Source organism: Protopterus annectens, chromosome 3.part1, assembly GCF_019279795.1.
Source record: "Protopterus annectens isolate FY-2018-M chromosome 3.part1, PAN1.0, whole genome shotgun sequence".
In the NCBI taxonomy this organism is placed as follows: domain Eukaryota; kingdom Metazoa; phylum Chordata; order Ceratodontiformes; family Protopteridae; genus Protopterus; species Protopterus annectens.
In genome coordinates, this window is record NC_056732.1 from 171,392,725 (window position 1) to 171,418,733 (window position 26,009).

The window sequence follows — 26,009 nt, forward strand, 5'->3', positions numbered from 1 at the left end:
AACCAAGAGAAGTGAGGGGGCTGGAGTGTGGGTAACCAGGACTGCAACACTGAATACACTCGAACATCTACATATATGGTAAGTGTACATTACTGTACTATATTCTTCGTGTTTCACTGTTGCAGTCATCACATTTGGGTCGATTCCCAAAGCTAAGAAAGGGAGGAGGACGTTAGAGAGCATTAGCGCCAGCTATTAAGCCCTGCAAGACTGCAGTGGCAAAACCAGCTGTGGATTTACAAAAAATAGGCATGTGGTAATGCTTGGTGAAGGTATGTTCAGAGCTCCAAGTAGCAGCTTCTAGGATGTCCCTGGTAGGGACTCCTCTGAGAAAGGCTGCAGAGGTAGAAGCGGCCCTGGTGGAATGTGATCTTATCCCCTGTGGGATAGCTATTCCATGGTGCTTGTAGCATAAATGACTGCAATGGGCTATCCATTTAGAAATGGTTTGCTTTGAAATGACCTTCCCTTCTGCCCCTGCAGCAAAGCCAACTAGCAGCTTTTCAGATTTTCTGAGAGGCTTAGTCCTGTCCAAATAAAATCTAAGTTGTCTGTGCACATCCAGAGTGCAGTATTAGTTCTCCTTTGTTTTGTGGATTAGGGAGAAAAGTAGGCAAATGAATGGACTGATTTAGGGCAACACTAGACACCACCTTGGGCATAAAGGAAGGATCGGTCCTGAGGGAAACCCTGTCTGCATGGAAGATAATGAAGGGTTCCACTGCCATGAGGGCCTGTAATTCAGACACTCTTCTTGCTGAAGTGATGGCTAGAAGGAAGGCTGTTTTCCAAGAAAGGAATTTCAACTCTGCAGTTGCAGATGGCTCAAAGGGAGGGAGAGTGAGCTATTCCAATACAAAGTTAAGGTCCCAGGCTGGAGTACGGGCTCTCCTGGGGGGTCTTAAATTTTTGGCCCCTCTAAGGAATTGCTTTAGGAGGGGGTGAGAGAAGATGGGTGGGCTCAGTATTATAATGTGCTGAAATGGCAGAGGCATGAATTTTAATTGATGAGAAAAATAGGCCCTTATGGAGCATTTCTGTTAAGTACTGAAGAATATGAGGTAAGCTGGGCATCGTTGTGCCCATCCCCTGAGTATGGCTCGAGGAACAGTATCTTTTCCACTTTTCAGCATAGGATTTTCTAGTACTAGGCCTCCTTGTCTCCAGAATGACATCTAGCACCTGCTTAATGAGGGATGCTATTGGAGAGCATGACAAAATGAAGGATTTAGGAGTATGGATTAAAAATGATACCAGTGTGACAGCTAAGGATATGTGGGAAGAGACTAAACAAAAGATAATACAAAAACTGAGAAAAATGGAAGCTCTGTTACGTGGATATCAATAGTAAGATACAAGCAGTTAAAATGTTTTAGTTCGTTTAGTCTTATACACAGGTGAAGCATATTTTTATCACCCAGATAAAAAGTTGTGGATAGCCAAAAGAGATTGAGTTTATCTGGGAGGGGAAGAAAACATGTCAAGGTGGATAAGCTGATTCTTCCAACAGAACAGGGCAGATTGGGATTACTCGATTTGAAGTGGTATTTCACAGCAACAGTTAAGGCTCCTATACACAGTACAAGTAGAAAGCTATAATTCAAAGTGGAAAGAGATTATGATGAAACGAGGGAACTAGACTAACAGTGAGAGACTGGGATTCTGGATGCAGACCTTTAAGGAGAACAACAATAATCACACAGAATATTATATTCATAAAGTAGCAAAAGGTATTCTAAGAACTAAGCCAACATGGGAATGGAGAAAGGAGATTCTGCTGATAGGGATGACTGCAATTAGGGATATTGACAACAGGCTAGAGGGGGGTTGAATTTATTGGAGAAAACTGACAAAGAAACCAAGGTATTGGGAGCAAATAAGCTGAGACAGAGAGGTAACTGAATGGGAATATGCCAAGAACTTATTTGGACTGCAGGTTAAAGACTGCGTTCCATATCAAGGATTGATATCAGAGTATAGGCAAAGAGAAAGAAATAGGGGGTCCTAAATGAAAGGCCAGCACTGGTAGAGTTTTTAGTAGACTCTGGAACACAACTTGTTGTTAAGAAAGGAATTATTATTACAGCACATAAAATACTGCATGATAACTATAAGAATCAATCAGAGGAGGTTAGGAAGGAATGGGAAGAGAGATGACATAACAATTCACAAAGAAATAGAGGGATGTATGTATTTCTCCCAAATATGCAACAAAATTTAGAAGATTTAGGATCTTTGCCTGGAAGAGTTTACATAGGTATTTTCATCCCCCAAGTAAACTCCAATGAATTTTTCCTTAGGCGGACAGCAAATGTTGGAGGTATGCTAGGGAAGAAAGAAGTAACTGGGAACATATTTTCTGGAAGGGTAATGAGTTGCACAATTTTAAAGATTTCCTGCAGACTGCTTTATCGGAGATGCTGGGTGAGCAAACTGGAGTAACTAGAGAAATGATTTTTTGAGCTAGGATACAGAATTGGAATTGCCTAGACATAGTAAGGTCTTGCTGAGTTTAACTATAACGGTTGCCAAAAAAGCAATTACTAGAAAATGGAAGTAGAGAAGATAGTAACACAGATAAAAACAACTGGAACTGGGATCTTTAGGAAAGGATAGGAGCAAATTACATTGGAAAAAATGTGAAATGTGGGATCAATACATGCAGATGTGGAATGACGTTAAAAAAAAAGGCAGGATCTGAATAAGTTATGTAATGGTTGACTGACAATGACCGGATAAGTGATGTATAACGTTTGCAGCTACAGTTGTGTCGGTATGGTTATAATTAATGTTTGCAATGTACACTGTATCGCTATGGTTTATTTTCATTTATATAAATGTAAGATTGCCTATGTCATACATGATAATTTAATAAAGATGCTTCTTGTTTAAGAGAGGGGAAAAAAAAAAAAAAAAAAAAAAGAGTGCACTTTAATTGGATGCCCAAATGTGCCACAAGATTTTCTTACCTTGGCAATCTAGCTTCCTAGACTGCTCTGAAGATAGATCACTGAAGGGCTATGGGGCTTGTGTTTCATGAACCACCAGAGCCAATGACACAGCAGCTACACAGTGGATGCAGAAAATTATAGCCTTTAGAGAAGAGGCATTTTCCATTAGCCCTGAGAAATGCATCCAAAGTCCTCTTCATTGCTGACTAAGATGGGTAGAAGACGTAGCACCTTTGGAAGGGACTCAGGAAGGTCCACACTATGGCCCATCTGAGTTGTCTTTTTGTCTACCACTGCTCTATGGCGGAAAGTAAATAGCTGAATACTGATCACCTGTGTGGCTCCATATAGTCCAAATCTTCATCCTTATTAGGTTCCAAGTCAAATAAATTTTTCACTATTTAGTGGGAGACTTGCACACTGCAACAGTCCTGCCCACAACCTCCATCCTACTGTGCGACTCTGAGCAAATCAGTTAACCAGATATTGCTCCTATAGTCATCCACAACAAGTAACTGTGTCCCGTGGACTTACATGGTTACTTATTTATTTTATTAGAATCTTGAAACTCTGTATGCTCCTCTAGCAGGTCAGACAGAGAGTGAACAATGGATTGACTATCTGGACCCCTCCCCGACAGTACCTAGGAACCCTTAGAAGTCTCTGATAGGTGCACACAGTACAGCCAAGACTATTACTACAACCCAAACCATGAGGAAGAATTGCTGAAAATGCTGTTGCTGAAGTTGCCACTAAGGGTTTCATAAAACTAGTCACTTAAGACACCCAAATGGCAGTATTTAATACAGAGTCAGTGAACTCTTCTGCCCTGAGGATGGCTCAAGGTTGTCACCTAGGGCCAAAATCTAGAGATTGATTGTCTGTGAAAGGTGATCGCCTCAGCTTCAGGACTGTAATCAAATTCCTCAGTTTGAGGATTTGATGTACTCTAATGATTTCAAAGTTGACAAGTGAACATCAAGGATGGCCTCCACAACTTCTGACACTAGGGTAACAACAGAGATGGAAGGTCAGTTCCAGATGGATTACTACGGGGAAGTTAAAGCTGTCCTGCCACCAAACAATGCTGTTGTATATGCTTGAATGACTTGGAATTCCCATGTTGCAGTTTTATCTTTTATTACGATGAGGATGACATGGAGGAATTTGTCTCCTCCACTTCTTTCAAGTCCCTCAAATCAACCAAGAACTGCACCACAATGTTGAGCTAAACTAGCAACATTAAGTAGTTTTTCAGGTGTCTGTGCATATGGATTGCACACTTGTCCCAGAAGGCCATTTTCTCTCTCTATGCATAACAGTGAACTAACAGGTTTAGCTTAATGAAAGTGGTGGAACATATCAAAGGAAAGGAAAACGTGATAACAAATGAGGCTAACATAAATCCATAACAATATTAATAGTCACAGCAAGAAAAATGAAGAACAAAGGCTAAACAGCAAAAAAGAACTGAAGACAAAGGTTAACGTCTTCCTTTATGGACACCTTTTTGTCCATGTACTGATGTCAGGAACATAAACAAGAGTGTCACTGCAGACAGTGACAACAATGGAGTCAAAGCCAAAATGACTACTCTGAGACAAGGAGGATTCATTAAGACTGACCTTTTACTGACCTCCTCTGCAGATCAACAACAGATTTAAAGAAAACAGCATCAAACTCATTAAGCATCAAGGGGGTGAACTGATCAGACATGAGCTGAACAAGCTGAACAAAAACTGAGAAATGCTCAGAGGCAAGAGTCATTTATGTTCCTATATGTACCTATGAAGGATACAAGTTCCTCATCGTGTGCAAGGGAAAGAGTCATCTGATGACCTGAAAAAAATGTGGTTGAAGCAAGCATCAGTCTGATGGCAGAATACCCATCATCTTCAATGAAACACTGAAACATCACAAAAAAGACCCTTCACTTAATTTGTCTGCTGTCCAAAACAGCATGATTATTTCCCCTTAACTCCTGCTTTGCTCACTCCCCAATCAAACGTAACCAGTCATCTACGTGCTTCACAGTACCCTTTCTTCTTTTAGTCTCCGAAGGACCACTACCCACTGTAGTAATATGAAATAGATTACTTTTTCTGCTCTTCTCTTAAACAAATACCCACTTCCATCCAAAACTCAGCTTCACTACACCTAGCCATTTCCTTCCCTCCATAATTACCAAGCAACAGCCTCTCCTTCACAAAACTGACGACTCAAACTCATGCATACTACATAAAAAACTTAGATCAGTAGCAAGTCCCAGACCGATTACCTGCTATGTACATAAAAATTCATCATGGGCTAAACGCTGTCAACTGGACATGTCTACTGCAGTTGTGGTTCCGGAACATGTACCCAATGTGTACATCCAGGTAACTATTTTATGGCACTAAAATTACTATACATTAACACCACCTTCTTGATAAGTACAGTGAAGGGTTTTCTTTCTAGGTATCCCCAGCAAACGGGCTGAGTATCGGGACACACCCTGGTTACAAAACATACATTTTTAAGAACACAGCCAACTATACAGAAAAGTTAACATCCTGACACCAGTGTGTGTACACATGCTGTACAACACAGACTTGCTTGCCAATGTATTCAGGGGACACAAAATGAGTTCATTATGACAAGATAACATATGTCAGGCACTTCAATATTTATTAAGACTTGCAAAACCATTAGGCACGCCAGTGGCTAAGAACTGTAAATGAAAGATCTATGATCAGAATGTGGGAAGGCCAATGGAGAATTTGGGGTCTGAACAAATGCAGCACAATGAATAAAGTTGAAAACCTACAACACTATCATCATCACAATAAAGCTGTACCAAAAGAGAAAAAAACTTATCTGCTCCCCAAAATCCTTTGCTTTCCTTCTCTCTCTCACAACAATAAACACACTCTATGCATCTACAAAAGTGTATGCTATTACTCACTTGACAGTCACTCTGCTTTCTTTAGTGGTGTCATTGCTTAAGATACATCAATACTTTGGTGTCAACACTGCTTCCAATATGCGTGTTTACTTTCTACAAACTGTATGCATCAGTAAGCAATTTCTTTGAAAAACTGGAATGCTACTCTTTTACCCTAATGCCAAAAGTTGATTCTTCCCCTTATAGATGTTCAACACTAAATGACCACTACAGTGCAGTTAAGTCCAAGGTAAACATCAAATCAAATTCAAATTTAATTTTGATACTCTACTTTTAAAAACATGCACACACACAAAGCAGACAGCAAAGCTTTATTTTTTATTTTTTGCAGTGTAAGCTGGCAAAATAAGGGTGAGAAGAAAATTCTTGTTAGGATTTCACTCTGGAAGAGACTGAAGGAAAAACAGGAGGGAGAAAAAGAACCAAAGTACCTTTTCATTAGTATAGTCACTGACATACAAGGTTTGCCCATGTTCATCCAACTCTTCTGACCAGCCCCTTGGCGCTGAACCATAATGACTATCAGAAAGGCTGTGGCAATTTTCTTCTGATGAAAGATGCTACAAGCAGTCAGAAACAAAATGTATGAAGGTTTTCAATTTCTTTTTTGCACAACTGTTATCACTATCATTCAGGCCAAATGTAGTTTGAGCACACTATTTTCATGGCTTTTCAAGAAGTAAGACTAGAGAACAAAAAATACTCTGCAATTTGTAACACTGCTAATGTTGTTTCAGTTCATTCACTTTCTCTTTCTTTGCCATACTCTCGTCACAATCCCATTTCTACATCAGACTTTTTATTTGTTTCACAAAGATGATCAGGCTGCTCTGTAGCTCACTTTTCAACCTTCGTTCAAATGTCTCATTTTTCTAACAACCATGTTACGTCCTTCTCTACTCCAACTTTATCCTACACCCAGATACTACGTTTCAACTCCCGTAACAGTCACTTAAGTACCTTTAAACACCATCTGTATTTATCTTAGCACTTCAGTCTTCAATGTGTACAGGAAGAACTCTTGCAGCACCTGTAACTGAATTCTGCTTGCTAAAATATGTTCCAGATGGAATTTTTTTAATAAATTCCATCATGTTCTGGTTTTCCATAAGCCAAAGAAATGAAGACAATGGCCTACGTGACACGTGTTACAGCCACACCCTTTTAATGAGACAGAACATAATCACATACTAAGAAAATCATACTGTTAGCATAAAATGCCATACTGACATCTGCAAAACTGGGGTACCAGCTCATGTCAAATACATTTATCAACAGCTAATACTATGACCTCCAATTCACTGTGTTTAATGTAAGTCTTAAAACATAACAAAGACTTAAAAGGCACAGTACAACTGTGAGGCAAAGTTATAATTGGGTCTCTGTTATGATCGGGTCGCTGATCTTAACTTACTTATGTGTTCAGCACATGGATGCCAAGACATTCTCCTCAAGAGTGAAGCTCAAGAGAGGAATCTTTGCATCCATGTTGAGAGCACATAAGTAACAGACAATCAGGGTTCCCATCATAACTCTTTGTAGTGCATGGAGATTTATCTTTTCCATACAATACAAATTAGTCAAAAGTAGTACGTTTAACAAAAAAAGAGAGAACACAATGTGTTGTGTTAGCTTTAAAGATGGTAAAGCAGATGGGGAGTGGTTCATGTTATTACGCATTCCCTGTGTAAGGGAAGCTGTTTAATTCAAAACGCCCTGCACAGTTTAGCAGACAGCAGGTAGAAACAGAAGCTGAAACAAAATTGTTTCTACCTGCTACTGCTGTTTACTGGCCAGTGCTGTCTGCCTTTAGTGCAGCCCCAACCTTAACAGCACATAAGGGGGCTTAACAGTTATTAAGCACCCCTCTAAGCATTAAGGTTGGGTCTCGCGATACAGCAGCATTGAACAAAGTTGTAATTGCTCCATGCACTAAGAAATTATTATGCATTACAGACAAGGATGCAAAGAAATTCACCTTGGGAGCTTTATCTCAGCATCTACATCCAGAATGGTGAGACCTGTTCATATTTCATAGCAATGCATGGAGCTTTACACCTTAAGAGCGCAAAGTGTTTCTTTGGCTTTCAAAGACTTAGAAAATCAGTAAAAAATACTTTATTGCTGTCACACAGCAATAAAGTGTCCCTCTGAGTAACATCCTACTTTAAATGCTGTTATAAACCAAAAAGTGTGGCAAAATGAAGCATCTTGAGTGTGACAGAGTGAAGGTCTAACACCTTTTTCAAAGCTGTTTTACCTTCTACCACTTTTCTTTGCCATTTTAATATTGGAGTTTTTGCTATTTATGTTACAGATGGACTTGTCACCTCAATTAGTTTCAAGTGACAAAAAACATGCTGACATCCCAAACAATTCCATTAAGTACAACTCTAAATTAAGACAGATTCAGCAAGTATATGGCACCAGTCTTGTTTCATATACGTCACAGACACTTTCCATTATCACCTTAAATGCTAATAAAACTGCAGCAGAACCTAGCTACTACAGTACATGTAATCCCAACCAGCACACAGCCAGTACTGCTAGGAGCTTAGAACCTAGCTACTACAGTACATGTAATCCCAACCAGCACACAGCCAGTACTGCTAGGAGCTTACAAGTCACTTTGCTACTCTTTCTCCTGTAAGTGCATGAGACTGTCTGTCAATGTGCTAACATAACACTCAAAAAGAACACAGGAAACCAAGAATCCAAAACACACAGTTTGGTTTTAAATCAAACAAAACAGAAGAAAAATATTAATGTTCCACATTATCAGATAGTCTAAATGTAGCAAAGGTACAGCTCGATGCGCATGCCTCCTTTAGTGGGCACCAAAGAACTACACAGCAGTTACAAAAACTGGTACTTCGCAGTTTAGAAGTAAGTAGCAAAACAGAATTTGCAGCACCACACACGCACTTGCCCAGCTGACAAAAGACCAGTGAACATCATGGCTAGTTGTGTACCAATATCAAGCTAGACCCTTAAACATTATAATCTACCTCTAACTTTGGCGTACTTAAGTCTTCCATAAATATTTATATTTCCATTAGTGCTCTTTCTTGTTTTCCACTTTTCTCTGCATTATACAAATTTGCATAAAATTTCTGAAGTACATCTCAAAGAGGATTACTGGCCTAAAACAAATGCCCTACACTGACCGTCTCAAAAAACTCCAGCTTTACTCTGTAGCATATCGCCTACTCTGAGGTGATCTCTGCCTAACATATAAAGCTATGTCAAACCCAGAGCTGTTGGACATGCTACACCTAAAGAAATCCCAATCCCTCCGAGCTACATGCTCTAGGGACCTAAACCTTGTCACCACAATAAACAGGACATGCTGGAGGGATAGATTCCTGTCCCAGAGACTTCCCATTCTCTGAAACAGGCTACCCATCTACGTCAAGCAAAGTCCTTCATTAGCACTCTTCAAGAAAAATCTTGATGAGTGGATGGGAAATAGGAAATATACCCCGGGGATCACTTCTGTGTCTCTGCTCGACAGTGGCACAGGAAAATAACTTTCTTGGTTGGCGTAAGCCAAGGAACCTTGTTGGCTAGGCTTACATAGGCCCTTGGGCCGATAGCCTAGTACTTAACAGAGGTCTCTAAAACATAACGTACTAAAATGTACACAATGCACCACTTAAAACATATATTCATATATTTATTTTACAAGATGCAACCCCCTTGTTGATCATTCAACTTTCATTTCTGCTTACTCCCCAATGGTTACTACAATGCAGTACAATCAGTATGAGATGGATTTTATAAACTAGTGTTTCTTAGCAAAACAATCTTCTAACTACCAATCGGAGCTTAAAAGGATGTTTAATTAAAATAAAGATTTACCATAATAGCATTTATGATCAGGTGTTTAACCTTGAATTGACTTTCCTTTTTTCAGAACTGGGTGCAAAATATATACTGAATTGGACTTAACCAGCAGACCATGAAGTCTGTATGAAAGTTTACCAACTCGCACTACCTCCCTACATTATCACTCCTCTCAACTACCATCTTTTGACATAGCACTGGGATTTCTGCTGTCACAATTTCCCTTGCATCTTCTAGCTATATTTGTTTTTTTCATAAAGATAGGCATTTCTAAATATGTTTAGAGTTACACTGTTAAAAACTGAAGCAAGCCTATACAAAGATTCCTTTCTAATACATGCAGTCTTTAAATTGCTAGAAATAAACAAATGCTCCTTTTTCCGCACTTGCTTGTTATTACAGTCCAGTATCAAGAACTGTAGCACTCAGGGATGAGGAGGTATGTAGTAGCCTCAGTACTCTACCTTCTATTTCCTGAATACATTAAGTAATAACACAACTCCTGCTTAGCCTCAATGCAATACTATGAGGATCTGCTTCGGGGGCCCAAACATACACCTGCACTGCTCATTTGAAAGCTCTAACATGTGTCTTTTCAGCTTTTCCTAGTTAGGGGTCACCACAGCGGAACTCTGGGTCCGCTAATGATTGGCAGTTGATTTTTACGTGCCGAGTTGCCAGCCCTGATGCACAACCCTCAAAGAAGGTACGCCCATTCACGCATGTCTCCACACAGAAGACGCTCTAGCTGAGATTCGAACCGGACAGCGTCTTACAGTGCACAGTCCTATAAACATATCCATTGTACGACATCCACTGCAGTGAAACTTTTCCCTCAAATAAACCATTTATGCTAAACAATTTAAGAAAAGGCTTTGAATCCAGTTCCACTTTGAAGACTTATTAAATGGATACAGAAGAAAAGTATCCATCATGCTTACTGGCTGGCAAATAACCTTGCTAAGATCCAACACAACCTTTCACTGGATGGCACATCTCACCTTAGAAAAAGCTCAGTTAATGGCTCAACCCAAGCGATCTCAAACAAAATGTAAAAACACTAATAGAGCTTGCTTTCAAAACTACTTTGAGCATACGCAAAGCAATAATTTTGATGACCCACGGTGGTGGTGCTGCGGTAGCGTTGTCGCCTCACAGTCAGACGCTGCCCAGTTCGATCCTCAGCTAGAGTGTCTTCTGCGTGGAGACATGCGTGAATGGGCGTACCTTCGTTGAAGGTTGTGCGTCAGGGCTGGTAACTCGGCATGTAAAAATCAATTACCAATCCTTAGCGGACTGGATGTTCTGCTGTGGTGACCCCTAACCGGAAAAAGCCAAAAGACACAACAACAACAACAAAGCAATAATTTTGATACATTCTACCCAACCTGAAAAAACATTCCAGAATAACAACATAAGGAAAAATTACAATTAGGATTCTTCAAAAATCAAACCTCCATTTCTGACAGAAATTTGTTTGCGTCTTTCGGCTTTTCCCGGTTAGGGGTCGTCACAGTGGAACTCCGGTCCGCTAATGATTGGCAGTAGATTTTTACGTGCTGGCTTGCCGGGCCTAACTCACAACCTTCAATGAAGGAACGCCCATTCATGCATGTTGACACAGAAGACGCTCTAACTGAGAATCGAACGGGCAATGTCTAACTGAGGCGACAACACTACCGCAGCACCACCACCGCAGTTTCTGACAGAAACAAATGGTTTAAATACTGATTCTAGAAGATCTCATCTGCATACATTTAGTTTACCAGAAAAAGTTGGAGGAAATGGTGACATTTGATTTCATTCTTAAAGGCCTGGTTAGAAAAAACAGAATATGCAGACCAAGAGTGCACATTGTTACACTACATTTGTTTGATGAGCAGAAAGGAAAGTACAGTTGTGTACACTTACCATAAATGTAGATGTTCGAGTGTATCCACTGTTGCAGTCATCACCTGTGGGTTATCCCTGCTGTGGTAGCCCTCGGCCGGCCCGAATACCAGAGTCAATGTTTTTGTGCACCAGCTGCTGTCGCCTGTAGTCTGACGTCAGGTCGTCAGTACTATAAAGCAAGGCAGCCAATGTCATTCATCATTAATCAGTTTTCTTGCCCTAACCCATCAGAAGCACAAGGGAAAAGAGAGAAGTGGTCCTGGTGGTTAAGAGCCACCTTGGGAAGCATGTGTCCCCCTAGGTGGAAGCAGTCAATAGTGGGATGGAGGGAGGGAAACCAAGACTGTATCAGTGAATACACTCAAACATCTACATTTATGGTAAGTGTACACAACTGTATTATGTTCTTCGTGTTTCACTGTTGCAGTCCTCACCTGTGGGAGGATTCCCAAAGCTAAGGTAAAGGGTGGAAGGATAGGTAGAGTCCTAGGTATGGATCATGAGGCCCTGCAGAATTGCAGAGGCAAACCCTGCCCTAGACTTAGAAAAGAGAGGTAGGTGGTAATGCTTTGTAAAGGTATGGAGAGAGGTCCAGGTGGCTGCTTCCAATATGTCCTGGTAGGTAATCCTCTGAGAAAGGCAGTGGAAGTGGAGGTTGCCCTAGTGGAGTGGGTACAGATCGACTTAGGGATGGGTTTCCCATGTAGTCTGTAGCAAAAATGGATACAATGTGAGATCCATTTGAAAATGGATTGTTTGGAGATGGGCTTCCCCGCTGCCCCTGGGGCAAAGCTGACAAGCAGCTGGTCAGTTTTTCTGAAGGGTTTACTACGGTCCAGATAGTATCTGAGTTGTCTGTGCATGTCTTAAAGAGTGCAGAATTCTTTCCCCCTTCTTTTAAGGTTGGGAAAGAAGGTGAGAAGGTATATGGCCTGGTTAAAGGTCACATCAGATATCACCTTGGGCATAACGGAGGGATTAATCCTTAGGGAGACTCTGTCTGCATGGAAAATTATAAAGGGCTCGACAGCCATGAGAGCTTGAAGTTTTGAGACCCTTCGGGTGGAGGTGATAGCTAGTAGGAAGGCAGTCTTCCAGGAGAGGTATTTCAATTCTGTTGAAGCGGCAGGTTCGAAGGAGGTAAGGTTAGTTTCTCTAACACATAATTCAGGTCCCAGGGAGGAGTAGAAGGTCTTCTGGGAAGCCTGATATTAGAAGCCCCTCTGAGGAATTGCTTAATTAAAAGGGTGAGAGAAGAGGGGTGCGTCTGAATCATAACGGGCAGAGATGGCTGAGACATGGATTTTAATAGAGGAGAAGGAGAGGCCACTATTGAGCAACTCTGCTAAGTAATCCAGGATGAGAGGGATGGAAGGTTTGGAGGTAATGCCGTCTTTTGATGTTTTCCAGGAGCAGAATCTTTTCCACTTTCCAGCATATGATTTTCTTGTGCTGGGCATTCCTGGGCTCTGTGATGATGTCCAGGACCTGTTTGCTTAACAGTGACTTCTTGCTAGTTTTTATTGTATGAGCCATGCTGAACGTTTGAGGGTCTGTAGGTCTGGGTGCAGTACCTTACCCCTCTCCTGGGTCAGGAGGTCTGACCTTAGGGGAAGCAGCTTTGGGGGCTGTAAGGTCAGACTGCATAGTAAGGGGTACCAATGCTACCTGGGCCAATCTGGAGCAATGAGGATGGCCTTTGGTCTCTCCTCTCTTATTCTGATCCAAACCTTGGGAATAAGGGGCAGAGGAGGGTATGCATACACAAAGAGGGAGCTCCAGGGGAAGCTTGATGCATCCACCTTCCATGCTCGGAGGTGATACTCCCTGGTAAAAAACTTGAGCAGCTGGTGGTTGAAGTGCAAGGCAAAGAAGGCCACCTCTGGGGTCCCCCTCTCCTGGGTGATTTCCAGAAAGATTTCTCTGTGAAGTGGCCATTCGTGGGGTCCAGTAAGTTTCTGCTTAGGTAGTCTGCCAGTGTGTTATTGATCCCTGGTAAGTATTGGGTAATCAGGTGGAGCCCCATGGAGGTGGCTGTAGGCTACAGACTCATGGCTAACCTGCACAGGGGGAAAGATTGTATGTCCCCCTGCTTGTTGATGTACCACATTACTGTGGTGTTGTCTGTTTTTATAAGGAGGACCCCTGGCCTGAGATGGGGTTGGAAGGAAGTTAGAGCGTTTTGCACTGCCATCATTTCTTTCTGTTTTATGTGCAAGTGAAGTTGCTGGACATTCCAAAGCCCTTGGGTACACCTGCCAGCTAGGTGAGCGCCCCAAGCTACATCTGAGGTGTCGGTGGTGATGGTCTGGCCAGAAGCGCGGAGGATGAAGGGAAGACCCTTGTTCATGCCACAGGCCTCTGCCCATCAGAGAAATGTGTCCCTTATGCAAGGAATCAGTGGGATAGTGGTCTCCAGGGACTGAGAGTGCTGACACCAAAGGTTCTTTAAGTACCACTGAAGCTTTCTCATGTGAAGCCTGGTGAGACGGATGCAAGATGCCATGTATCCCAGGGCTTGTAAGACCTTCCTCGCAGTAAGGTGACTTCTGGAAGCCAGCTGGGTGAAGTAGAGAGGCAGGAAGCTCTGCCTTTCTGGGGATAGAAAGTTCCATTAGGGTTTGTGTGTCTAGCACTGCTCCCAAGAAAACAATCTTCCTTTTGGGATTTTGCCTTGATTTTTCTCATTGATGGTGAACCCTAGGGAAGTTAAGAGTTTTTTGACAAACAGAAGATCCTGGAGCAACTTTTCTTTGCAGTTTGCCTGAATGAGGCAGTCATCCAGGTATGGATAAATCTGTATATTTCTCTGTCTGCAAGAATGCTACAGCCGGGGCCAAGCATTTGGTGAATACTCTGGGAGCAGTAGATAAGCCAAAGGGCAGTGCAAAGAACTGAAAATGTTGATAGCCTGCTCTGAAGTGCAGGCATTTTCTGCACAATTCCCGGATGGGGATGTGGAGGTAGGCATCTTTTAGGACTAGTGTCATCAGCCAGGCATTTTATCTGAGCACAGGCAGGAGCTGCCGCAAGGTTAGCATTTTGAATCTGGGGACCACCAAGGAAGTGTTCAGTTTGGACAGATCCAGGATGGGGTGCCAAGTGCCCTCGTTTCTGGGAACAAGGTTTGATCCGTTACCTGTTTTAATGCCTCTGTCCACTGGTTTGGGGGGAGGTCTGAGTATCCTCTTGGAATAGGGAGTTCGTTGAAGTAGAATCTGTATCCTTGAGAAATGATTTTTAATATCCATTGGTCCTTAGTTATAGAGACCCAATTGTCCTTGAAGAGGGTGAGCCTTCCTCCTAATTTTAGATGAGTGAAAGGAGGGCAGAGTCATTGTGAGTGTTTACCATAAAAGCTTGGCTTAGAACTCCCTGCCTTAGAGGTGGAAGTGGTCCATTGTTTGCTGCTTTGCTGGCCCTGGGATATGGGCCTGGATGTCCTGTCCCTGCAGGGAAGGCCCAATGCTTAGAGGGGAAGTTTCTGCTGAATCTGGGCAGTTGAACTTGAAAGAAATATTTTACTGTTTGCATAGATTTTGCTTTGTCTTCCTTTTAAAAGCACCTCTTCTGCTTTTTCCCCAAACAAGCGCTCCTTATCTAGGGGTGCATCAATAGGTTTAGACTTGACATGATCAGGGAGAGGTTGCTCCTTCAGCCACGCATGTCTTCTAACAACAGATCCTGTCACTGCTGCCCTGCTAGAGGCTTCTAGGGCATCATATCCACAATGCAATGAGTGCCTGGCCACTTGACCAGCAAAAGTGAAGTAATTCTGCCAGCTCTTTTGAGTTAGCACCATCAGGAGAGGTAGCAATCTTCTGCTTTATTTGTTCCAAGGTGTGTTGTTGATATTTTAAAATATGGAACTGACAACTGAGTGCTCTGCTAGCCAAGGTTGCAGAGGTGTATACTTTCTTATCCCATCTGTCCAGAGCTCTGGAGTCTTTGTCAGAAGGAAGAGGATTCTTGACAGAACTAGTCTGAGCTCCTTTGGGTTCCTGTGTAATGACCTCAGGATCTGCAGCAGGGTTCATGTAGAGGTATTCGTGAGAATCCGGTACTCTGTAGTACCTGTAAGGTTTAGCTGGAGCAGGAGGCAGGGCATCAGAGGCTATGCTGGATTCAAGGAAAACATCATGCACCACTTCTAGAATAGGCCGGATGGCCAGGGGTTTGTGCTGGGGCAGGTCCAGAAACTCTCTAAGTTGTTTCTTTGACTGTGGGTAGTCCTGAGATTCCCAATGAAAATGCTCCCTGAGGGAGTGGAGGGTTTCCCCGAAGGAAAAGTCCTCTGGAGGGGAGGCAGAGGCGATGGATTCCTCTGCATCTGAAAACTCAAACAGTTAAGGGCTGTTGTTCATCTTCAAAGGCAGAATAATCAGATTCCTCAGACTCTTGGTCTGTCAATTTCTGGAGAAGGAAGCCTTTTTCATTTTGGGGTGGGGGCTTGAGTACCTCGGATAATGGAGATGAGATCCTCCGCCATTTTAAGCATTTGAATTTGGGGTGGGGGAGCAGTAGCAAGATGATGGCTAGAAGCAGATTTCCGAAGAGTGGCCTGGCTTTGAGGCCTGAGAGAATTCATCTGTCTCTGAGAAATGGTAGTTGGAAGAGAAGACGTTGTTTTTTGTCTAGAATCAGTAGTGCAAACAGCCTCCTCGGAAGCTGGTGCCTGCATTGTGGCTCAGGATCCAACTGAGGCAGAGACAGCCAAATGCTTGGAAGATGAAGTGGATTTCTGCGGCATACCAGACTCCGAAAGGGTCTCGGCAGAGGCCTGCGTAGAAAGAGAGTCAGGCATTAGGGGCTCTGAATGCGCCTCACTGAATTCCGGAGAACTGACGACTTGCTTAGTGGTAGTGTTGTTGGAAGGCTTAGCCTTGTGTGGCCTGTCTCTATCTTTACGTTTTTTCAGAATATCAGTGGATTGTTGGCTGACAGATGCCATATCAGAATTCGAAGATGGAATATGAAAATAATTGTCTATAAAAAGAGCTCTACAGCGAATGTTTCTCGCATTAAAGAGGCCACAGAACCGGCAACGAGGGACGGCATGGTCTGGGCCTAAACAAGTGATGCAGTAGGAATAGTCCCTGTGTGGGATCTGCTTTCCACAGGTGAGACAACTTAACTTTTTCGAACATTGGTTAGAGCAAGAAAAAAGGGTTCCCAACGGGGTACTTAGCTTTAGACGTTTTGTGTTGAAGTTCGACTTCTGGTAGCAACCGACCGGCACTCATGCAAACTGCTTCTGCTACGGGCTCCGTGGCAAGAAAGACTGATGTAATGATGTCGGCTGCCTTGCTTTACAGTACTGACGACCTGACGTGAGACTACAGGCGACAGCAGCCGACGCACAAAAACACTGACTCTGGTATTCGGGTCTGCCAAGGGCTACCACAGCAGGGATAACCCACAGGTGATGACTGCAACAGTGAAACATGAAGAACATCAATAACATTTACTCTGCCATTTTAAGTGACATAACTTTCAACCTTCCACCCTTTACCCTATTTCCATATGTCACATGACTTCTCTACTATCTCTAGAGATTGCCTCTCCACCCACTTATGCCACAAGTCCATCTCATGGGTTCACAAACAAACCACTTCAAAAAAAAGTACTTTTAAAGCAACTGAGAGCTGTCTGTGTCCTCCCCCTTACACCTCTGGCTTCCTGTCCAGAATGCCACCTTTACATTTCCCTGGCAGGATTTTGTGCAACAAAATGTGCTTCCCCCAGTCTTTTCTGGTCTTAAGTGACACTAGTTCTAGCTCCTCAAGTCTTTGGTCATATCCCTTCATCTTCAACCCAGGGGTCTTTCTGGTAGTTTTATTCTGACTTCCTTATGGTCACTTGATATGTTTCTTCCTATATGACATACAGAACTGCATACAATACTAAAGGTATGGTCCGACCAAGGCCCTGCAAAGTGGAATCATCATCTCTTTGCTTCTAGAAATACCCCCCTCCCCCAAAGATACATCCAAGCATTCTGTTTGCTGCTGCCACTGCCCATTCACTCTGCTTCCAGTGCACCAATCTGAGTGCATTCATTTCCCCTTGGATCCATTCCTACTCTGCTTTCATCAGTCCTACTCCTCTCACCAGATACTTTGCCCTGTCAGTGTAGATGGTATTGATCCTCAACCACAGAGGTTGATGGCTCATCAGTACTGACACAAGCACCTGTGACTGAAGGCTCACCACCCCAGTATCTGAGCCACTAAGAAGCTTGGTGAGGAGAAAAGCCAAGAACAGCAAACCTGAGGAACCTCACTTATCTAAAAATGGTATGGAAGGTAGACATTTGGTCAAAGTTGGCTAAGTATTGAAATAACCTTGTGCTACTGTCCCCACCAGCATCTTGCAATTCAAGTCTAGTGCACTGACATGAGAGCTGACAGACCTACAGGAAGGTCTTCAAAAAGGTGTACTCTTTAAATTCTAAATCTGACAAGTATGACCCTCATTGTCCTCTCACATACATTAGGTGAAGGTCTTGAAATAAAAGACATGAATCCTTGACATCCAATGAAAGAGAGAGAGATGCAATCTGAAGTCTGGCATGGAATACCATAAGGTACTTGTGTACAACCAATATGAAGCACCACTGGGAATGAACCATGCAAACATGGGTATCTACAGAAAACACCCATTCTTCGGGCAGACATACATGGCAATGTTACAAAGTCCAGCTGGCAACTGATGCAAGTCAGCAACTGAGATGGAGTCAACCAAGATAATGCAAAGTTTACTGCAATTCTCATAGAATGGAATGTTCTAAATATGGACTCTCAGAAAGTGGTCAGAGTCTTAAATGAAGGAGTGCTAGAAGATGGTCATAGGTTCATAGATTAGGACTAAGCTAACTGCCCTTGTGAGCCATTTTAAGCCTAGCCAATTATCCCTTGTGAGACTCAAACCCTGCACCTTGTGTTTGTAAGGTAAACACCTTAGCCATTAGGCCACCTTCCCAACCCTATGGAATGATCTTGGCTCCATGCAGCCACTGTTAGGCTGCAGCTACGGACATGCATTTGTTAAAACACCTCAGTAGGGGCTCAGGTGAGACAGAATGGGAACATTCAGAAATGAGCATGACTGCCTCACACCCAAAAGTATAAAAATCTCCTTTACTCTTCTATTGTTTTGATGTGTACAGAAGACCTACACAGCACATCCAGTCTCCTTCTGAAAAGCAAGGAAGACTCAACTGCATCATATCATTAAAACATTTTGTATAAAGGTGCTTAGGTCACATAAGTCCATAACTGGCCTGAGGCCCTTCATCCATTTGGGCACCAAAACTAACCTAGAATGTCCTAATTGCATTATTGTTTAGTGGGAATTCTTAGATGTTTCTTTTTACAAGGGGTTGTCTTGCAGAACTTTTCCACTGGGGTAGAATATCAGGCAAGGGTCGGCATGATGTGACTGTGTGGAGTTTGACGTGAATTTTGTATCCTCTTGACATTATTGTCTATAAGGGCAAGACAACTGCAGTCTCCAATTGGGGGGAGAAGCATGGGCACTGGTGAAAACACCAAAGGAGTAACAAAGGATGAAGAAAAGGCCAGGAAGGATGCCTTAGAGCCTAGAGAAAGGAAAGGGAGGGGGCACCAGATTGACTGCCCTAAGCTTTCAGCATGAACTCTACCAGCCTCTCAATCAATAACAAGGGTAGGAAGAAAGGAGGAGATTTGGACTTTGGTCCCTTAACCAGAGCAGATAATTTAACTGTCTGTGGAAAAAAGAAAGAAAAACAGCAATGGCTTTAACAGTAATTCCACTTATCAATTCAGCCATTACTACTGCTGAGTCCTGCAAAATCAACACATGAAAGTCGTGAAACTTAAGTCTTTACAACAGCAGATGTCCAGTTTAACAGAAAAGAATTTAAAATACCAAGTAGTTTAGGGGCTACACAGCCTAATGCTTCTCCACTGCCACTAGCAGTTAGCAAGTATTTTGGAAGATAAAGTTTTAAGTACTGCTTTCTACTTTCAAATTTACTATACTAAATTTGCAGGAAAAGGAGCACTTGTGAATATTATGAATATCCCCACAACTGTACAGACAGTGTACTTGTCAGGGAGAGGAATCCCCCTGTCATAGGCAGACTTGTGGAATTCTACAGGAGGAAATAACATACCTAGTAAATATAACAGCAGACCACCAGAAAGGAGGAACATGGGGGGGGGGGGGGGTAAGGAGTTATCTGTACTGCATCAGTATTTTCCCCCACCCCTTTACAAGTGGTCTGTTACTCTGTGCATCAGCACACAGCTATACGGACATTCTTTGAAGACTCCACAACAGTATAAAACTGGCAGCATCCTATGCAGTACTTCATGCAGATGAGGTTTAGAAAGGCAGGAATTTAGGAAGAAATACCTTGTAGGGTCGCCTTTCCAAATCCATTCTTGCTACTAGTCTGCAAACACAATTCATGGCTTCACATACGCTTCTGAAAATATACATTTAAATATGCAAAAATAGCAGCTGCTCCAGTAGCAAAGCAAGATGACACCAGCACTAGTATGTCAAGCTTGTCGCAACAGAAGACAAGACACCGAACCAGCCACGTAGACAAAATATACATTGCAACACAGAAAACCTACTCGTTCTATTATGAGACAAAGCACTTTCAATTCTTTGTTCTATTAATATGTGTCTCAAAATACCATAAACCTATAAAAAGCACAGTGCTTTACCTGCTCCGTTGTCTTTTTAGTGACTAAAGATAGGAAATTGACCTGCCTAGTTCAAAGCAAAGGATGAACAACCAATAGCATGAACAAGGGACTGGATTTCAAAGACTCTCCATAGAAATGAGATAATCCTTTAAGGTCTGAGCACGAAGGTACCTAACTCAGATTCCACTCACAGAAGTTACGGCAACTAAGAACACAGCTGCAGAGGATGCTGTCTAAAAATAAGTTTAACAGGTTTTTTTGAGTGCAACACTCTTAATTACATGAGGACAGAAGTACTAGTGGACACTTAACCACATACATAACAGCAAGCTGAAACAGCAGATAAACATATACATATAGTGAGGCATATACAAGGTTCCCTGACTGACCTGGTCACTTCTAGTAATATCTAGAAGCTTAGGTGCTGGGTGACTATGGGATTCTTAAGTAATTTTTTTCTTTCCCTGAGAATCTTTCCATTAAGCCAACCATAAATTTCATGCAATTTATGTCCTGTCTACTACTATGACTTACAATCTCACTATTTAATTTAACGGGGGACATCATTCAGTTACAAACTACGAGAGATTCTGCTTCACGGAATTAAAAAAAAAAAAAAAAGGAATGCAGTTAGCATATCAAATTTAAGCTGCAATTTACTTATTTATTTTACTTTTTTAGCCCATGAAACTTGTGTCTTCGTTCATTCCTTTTGGGGTAAAAGATCTTGCTGTCCCCTAAGGATGAGTGGATCTCACCGCTACTGGAAAGATGTGTTTAACAGCACTAAATGAAATCACACCCCTGAAAATCAAGAACCTAGGAGGATGATATACTGTGATATGGTCACATCTGACATGAGGTTAATACAATTATTGAGGGCTATGACAAGGGATGCTGACTCCATATCTCAGTACTCTGCCTGAATGGCTTACGGTAAGACACACTGATTGTGAAATCTTAAAAACAGTAGTCTGAGCAACAGCCAAACAGATCTGGTAGGGGGAGGGTAACTTATACAGCTTCTCCTCTTCGACAGGAGGACATATACACCTGTGGTGCCTGCACCTTATTAAAACATGCAACTCAGTGGCAAAAAGGAGCAAGGAACATGGAGAAAGGGCAGGCATATGCACTTTGCATCTACTGTATCAGGGTTCAGAGCATGTATGCATCTCCTTTGATGTCCCTGCCAACAAGATGATGTAGAAAACTGTGAAGGCCCTCAAACATATATGGAACCACCATTCTTGGATCCTCCAGAACTGCCCACCCTATAGATAAAGGGATGGCATTAAATGGGTCTCTACAGCAGCAGCAAAGACCATGGAGGTGTACGGACAGAAGGATTTGTTAAAATGTATGGCATAATACTCAGTAAAGATCTCTGCAAATACAAAAACTACTTAAGTAGCTATATTAATACGTAAATCAGCATGCCTGCCTAGAGCATGTTATCACATTCTGTAACACTTCACACCTACAATACTAGTTGCATGGGGTGCCTTGTCTTACTCAAGATTAAAGCATTCGAAAGGCAGACCGAACATGGTGCCATTTTTACAATGTAGCTTAACCGTGGTACTAAATTTCTGGCTTGCAGTGTTGGAATGAAGCAGCTTAAATGTGAAAACAGTACATTAAACAAGACAAAACATTGCTTTACTCATTTAATTTTTTTCTCACATTTAAATTAAACTGACTGGGAACTCCAGGTAACTCAATCAGGAATGTGATATTTCGTTAAAGGGGTGCTGGCAGATGAGACACTATCAACACTAAATCCCACTCTATATACCAGCAGCAATGTTGTGAATGCTGTAATGACAGCAACCTGGGCCTTCTTGGACTGACTGCAAGTCATGCATAACAAACCATGAGCATTCTTGTAAAGGATGATGAAAAATGATTACAAAGCTTAATTTTTTTACAGTATAAATTTCACTCATGCAACACAGCTGAATATAGAATGCTGATCTTTAAAATGTACAGTAAATTATGGAGTTTGCAGTCCTTAGTTTTCCAGAGACATCACAACAAAGCTAAGCGCTACTTCATCACAAACATTTGAATTTGTCATGTTAAAATGTTTCCTGCTCAAGAAGCATAATCATGCAGTCATTCAGTGTGCGTTTACTGAGCTGCACAGTTGTTAAAGCTGTAGTCACTGTAATGACAATACGTCTGACACTTGATAACCTCACTTATATAAGAAAAAGTACTTTTTTAATGTAGTACATTTTTGCAAATATATGCAGAGAAGTATTTAGCATGGACCAATATTTACAATAAAAGAACTTGGAGTGACTACATCTTTCTTCCCAGTATGAATAGCATTCCATTAAGCAATCTCCAAGCAAGTTCGAGCAAAGATGGAAACATATGGAACGACAATAAAGATGCAACACTCATCGAAATGCATTTGAGAGAATCTTTTTAGCTATGTAATTTCAAAATACCACAGTGAGGTAACTAAGAACAAGTAGAAACTTCTTCCAGCCATGCACTAGGAGGCAATCTACCAATGTTCTTGCAATACAAATATTAGTAATCCTAAACCAGTTCCTCTTGTGGTACTTGGGGGTCAACTCCCATGGGAATTAAATTTAGTTGATTTCCTCTACCATGCTAAAAATAAGATCACTGTAAAAGTAAACTCTGTTGGCAAGTAACTATGGTGCAAGTCACATGGGCTTGAACAGCAAATTTACTGTTTGAGCAGCTGGCCAACAGAGGCTGCAAGAGAAAAATGTGGGACTTGACGCCAATGATGCATCTTCTGGGAAGCCAAAATGTACACAACTAATCTACTGTAGTTACATGACTGTGGCACAGAAATGAAGTGACAGGCTAGATAACAAATACCTGGAACTCTCAGTCACAGTTGCACATAACCGTGAGAAAATCTTCTAAGTTAAAAAAAACAGTTTTTTTTTTTTGCTTTACTTTTTAATTTAAATAATTGTTTACATATTTAAGCTGATTAATTGCCCAACGAATACTGCAAATTTAGTGCAAGTATAAAACACCTACATATTTTAAATATGGGTGTAGGGGGTCAAATACAAAAGAGAAGTGTCAGCCTATAACCTTCCTTTGACACACAGGTCTTAAGTGCCCAAGTTATGTCCTTAAGAATATCTGTTTTGTTAGTACATAATTACGGAGCAGAACCAAAGCAGTACTGTAAGGGAAATATTGCATACAAAGTCGGAGACCTAGGGCTTAAGCAATGACACCGAAGAGCTTGTCCTTTCACGGACTACATCCAGACAGTAGTGATGACTTCATTAAGGGCAGTGTTCTACTTCTGCATCAGTAGACTTTTGTAATACAAGCTGTGCATTTCTACAAGTAATGCAAACGATGCCAGTATCCATAATTTGTGGTACGTCATCTATGAGGTGTTTAGGGTAGTCATTATGAATCTGCCAGGCCAGAAGCCAAAGTTTAGCCACAAGAGGAGTGTGCATTTTCTATTTAAGTGGATAATTTTCTGCAAAATTTCCAGGGAATTGTTATGGCTAGGCTTGCATAGGCCTTAGGGCAGACAGCCTAGTACCAACCTATGAACCTAAATATGGTACAAGGAGGTAAGTACCCACATTACTAAGCTACCACTTTCTTACATAGATGCATGCCTAAGATAAATTAGAGGCAAAAAAGTAGGCAAAAGTAGAGAAAATAAGGACTAAGCCTGCAACAGAAAGTATGCAAGAAGTGGCAAGTAGCTGCCTCCAGTAGCTGCTTGAGTAGTATAGAGGAAAGTATGAGTAGAAGGTATAATCCACTACAGAAGCCTCATCAATCCTGGTAATTGAGAAATGTTGACCCAGCTATGGCAGTAAATGGTGAATAAAAAGCCTAGAAAAAGTTTAATTTGACCCAACTGGAATCTCCTAACCATGCAATGCAAACCAAAGCCCAAAAAATAGTTTGTTTTGACACAGGCTTGCCTCCTGCCCAGCATGGGAATAAAAAAAACAACAAACTGAACAGAAATCTTAAAATTCTAAAATCTTTATAACGCATAAAATAACTGCCTAAAGCAAACTAGACAAAAATTCTGGCATTATGCCCACTTTAGGCATAAAAGGAAGGGATTAGGAAGGTAGGCAAATATCCTAAAGCCAATCACCAAAGGCTCAAAACCAAAGGGGGCTGCAAAAAAAAGCCCGTAATCATAGATAAATTCCAGGAAAAAAATCAGAAAGGCCTTCAAAAATATTCAGGATTCAACAGACACCCTTCTTGCAGATGTACAAAAAAAACAAAAGCCATCCTTCCATAATTCATATCCCAATTCAGCAGTAGCTGCAGGCTCAAAGAGTGAGGTTCTCCAACAAAAATTGAGAAAACAACAAAGGATGCAGAAAACATAGGGGCTCTTTATTCTCTTATATTAAGATTGAGCTAAGACAAACTTGAAATGAAAGAGAATGGTAACAGGTCACATGAGCTGTCCTTAAATTAGCAAAGTCCCAATTAAGAAAAGAAAGACAAAAAAACCCAATCCCAAATGGAGGGCAGAATCATGAAACACTCAACTTTTCTCAAGAAAAAAACAAACTTTCCTTGCTGCAAAATAAAATTCATCATAATTTCATTCAAAACTTGTTGAGGCTAGGTCTTCTGGCTCTTCTAAGCACACATATAAATTTGAGTGAGGATTGAGAGCTCTAGTTCCTTGACAGAGATCAGCTGGCATGTAGAATGAAGAGTAAAGGATTGTGAAAGCTGAGTGCTGCCATCCTGGGCCATATTAGACTCATCAGCTGGTGGGGCAATGGTGACCCTTACGAACTCCTCTGCAGACTCCTCAGCACAGGTACCAGTGCTGCCGAGGTTAAGGCCACTATGAAGGAAGGAGTCTGTCCTTCTGAATTGACACATGAAATTTTTCCAGCTAGAGAAGAAGGAGGTGAGCATCCACTTTCCAAGGCAATTGAAAGATCAAAGTGCAAAAACTGTGGCAGAGTGTGGTAGAATACACAGAAAAACTCCTGGCAAATGGTTAAGTGGTGAACAATGTCAGATCTGTCTATCTCTCCAGTTGACCATGTGTTTCCATATGTCTGAATTTGAAGATAAAGTAGATCCACTCGTGAGGGATCATGATTTGCCTGCTTAACACATGCTTGCTGGGTTCTTAGCGATGGCAGGAAACCAATGACCTGCTCAGCTGCAGGCGTGGCAAATCCCCTTGTCTGTTGCAATTACCACCAGTGCATGAAGAATGTGTTGTTGTGTGTTCTTGATGTTGAATGACCCACATGACAGTTGTGTTAGAATCAAGGCACTCTACCTGGAAGAACTGTCCTTGATTGAAAGTCAGTATGTCTGGACTGACTGCTAACATCTCCTTGTTGTGTCTAGCTAGATGAGTCCAGGCCCCTGTCCTGTATCTCTTTATCCTCAGATTCAGGCTCCTGCTGTCTGTCTGATCTCTCGAGGTCATGTGTCTAGCCTCTGTTTAGGGATACAGCACAATCCCTCCTTGTGGTGACATTCCTAGATTTGAAACAATTCAAAATTTGAATGCCAGTGTAATTGAATGACATTTGAATAATACATACTGGGCTCCTCATATGCAGTTTGGCATTAGTTGCCATTGTAGCTTGAATTGAATACAATACCATGCTTGCAATACAGGCCCTTGCAGTCAGCCCTGCT

At 41.8% G+C, this 26,009-nt stretch overlaps 1 protein-coding gene across 9 annotated transcripts in view; it reads right to left on the minus strand.

Annotated features, from left to right (window-relative positions):
• The window catches only part of ARHGAP12 (Rho GTPase activating protein 12), a 1,910,410-nt gene that overhangs the window by 1,040,557 nt on the left and 843,844 nt on the right, over positions 1–26,009 (minus strand). For 6 of the 9 annotated variants that reach the window (XM_044066697.1, XM_044066699.1, XM_044066698.1 and 3 more), the window contains exon 4: positions 6,327–6,455. The exons of the other annotated variants lie outside the window; for them this stretch is intronic. In XM_044066697.1, coding sequence (XP_043922632.1) covers positions 6,327–6,455 — 129 coding nt within the window. The remainder of the gene's footprint in view (positions 1–6,326; positions 6,456–26,009) is intronic. 9 annotated transcript variants of the gene reach the window in all.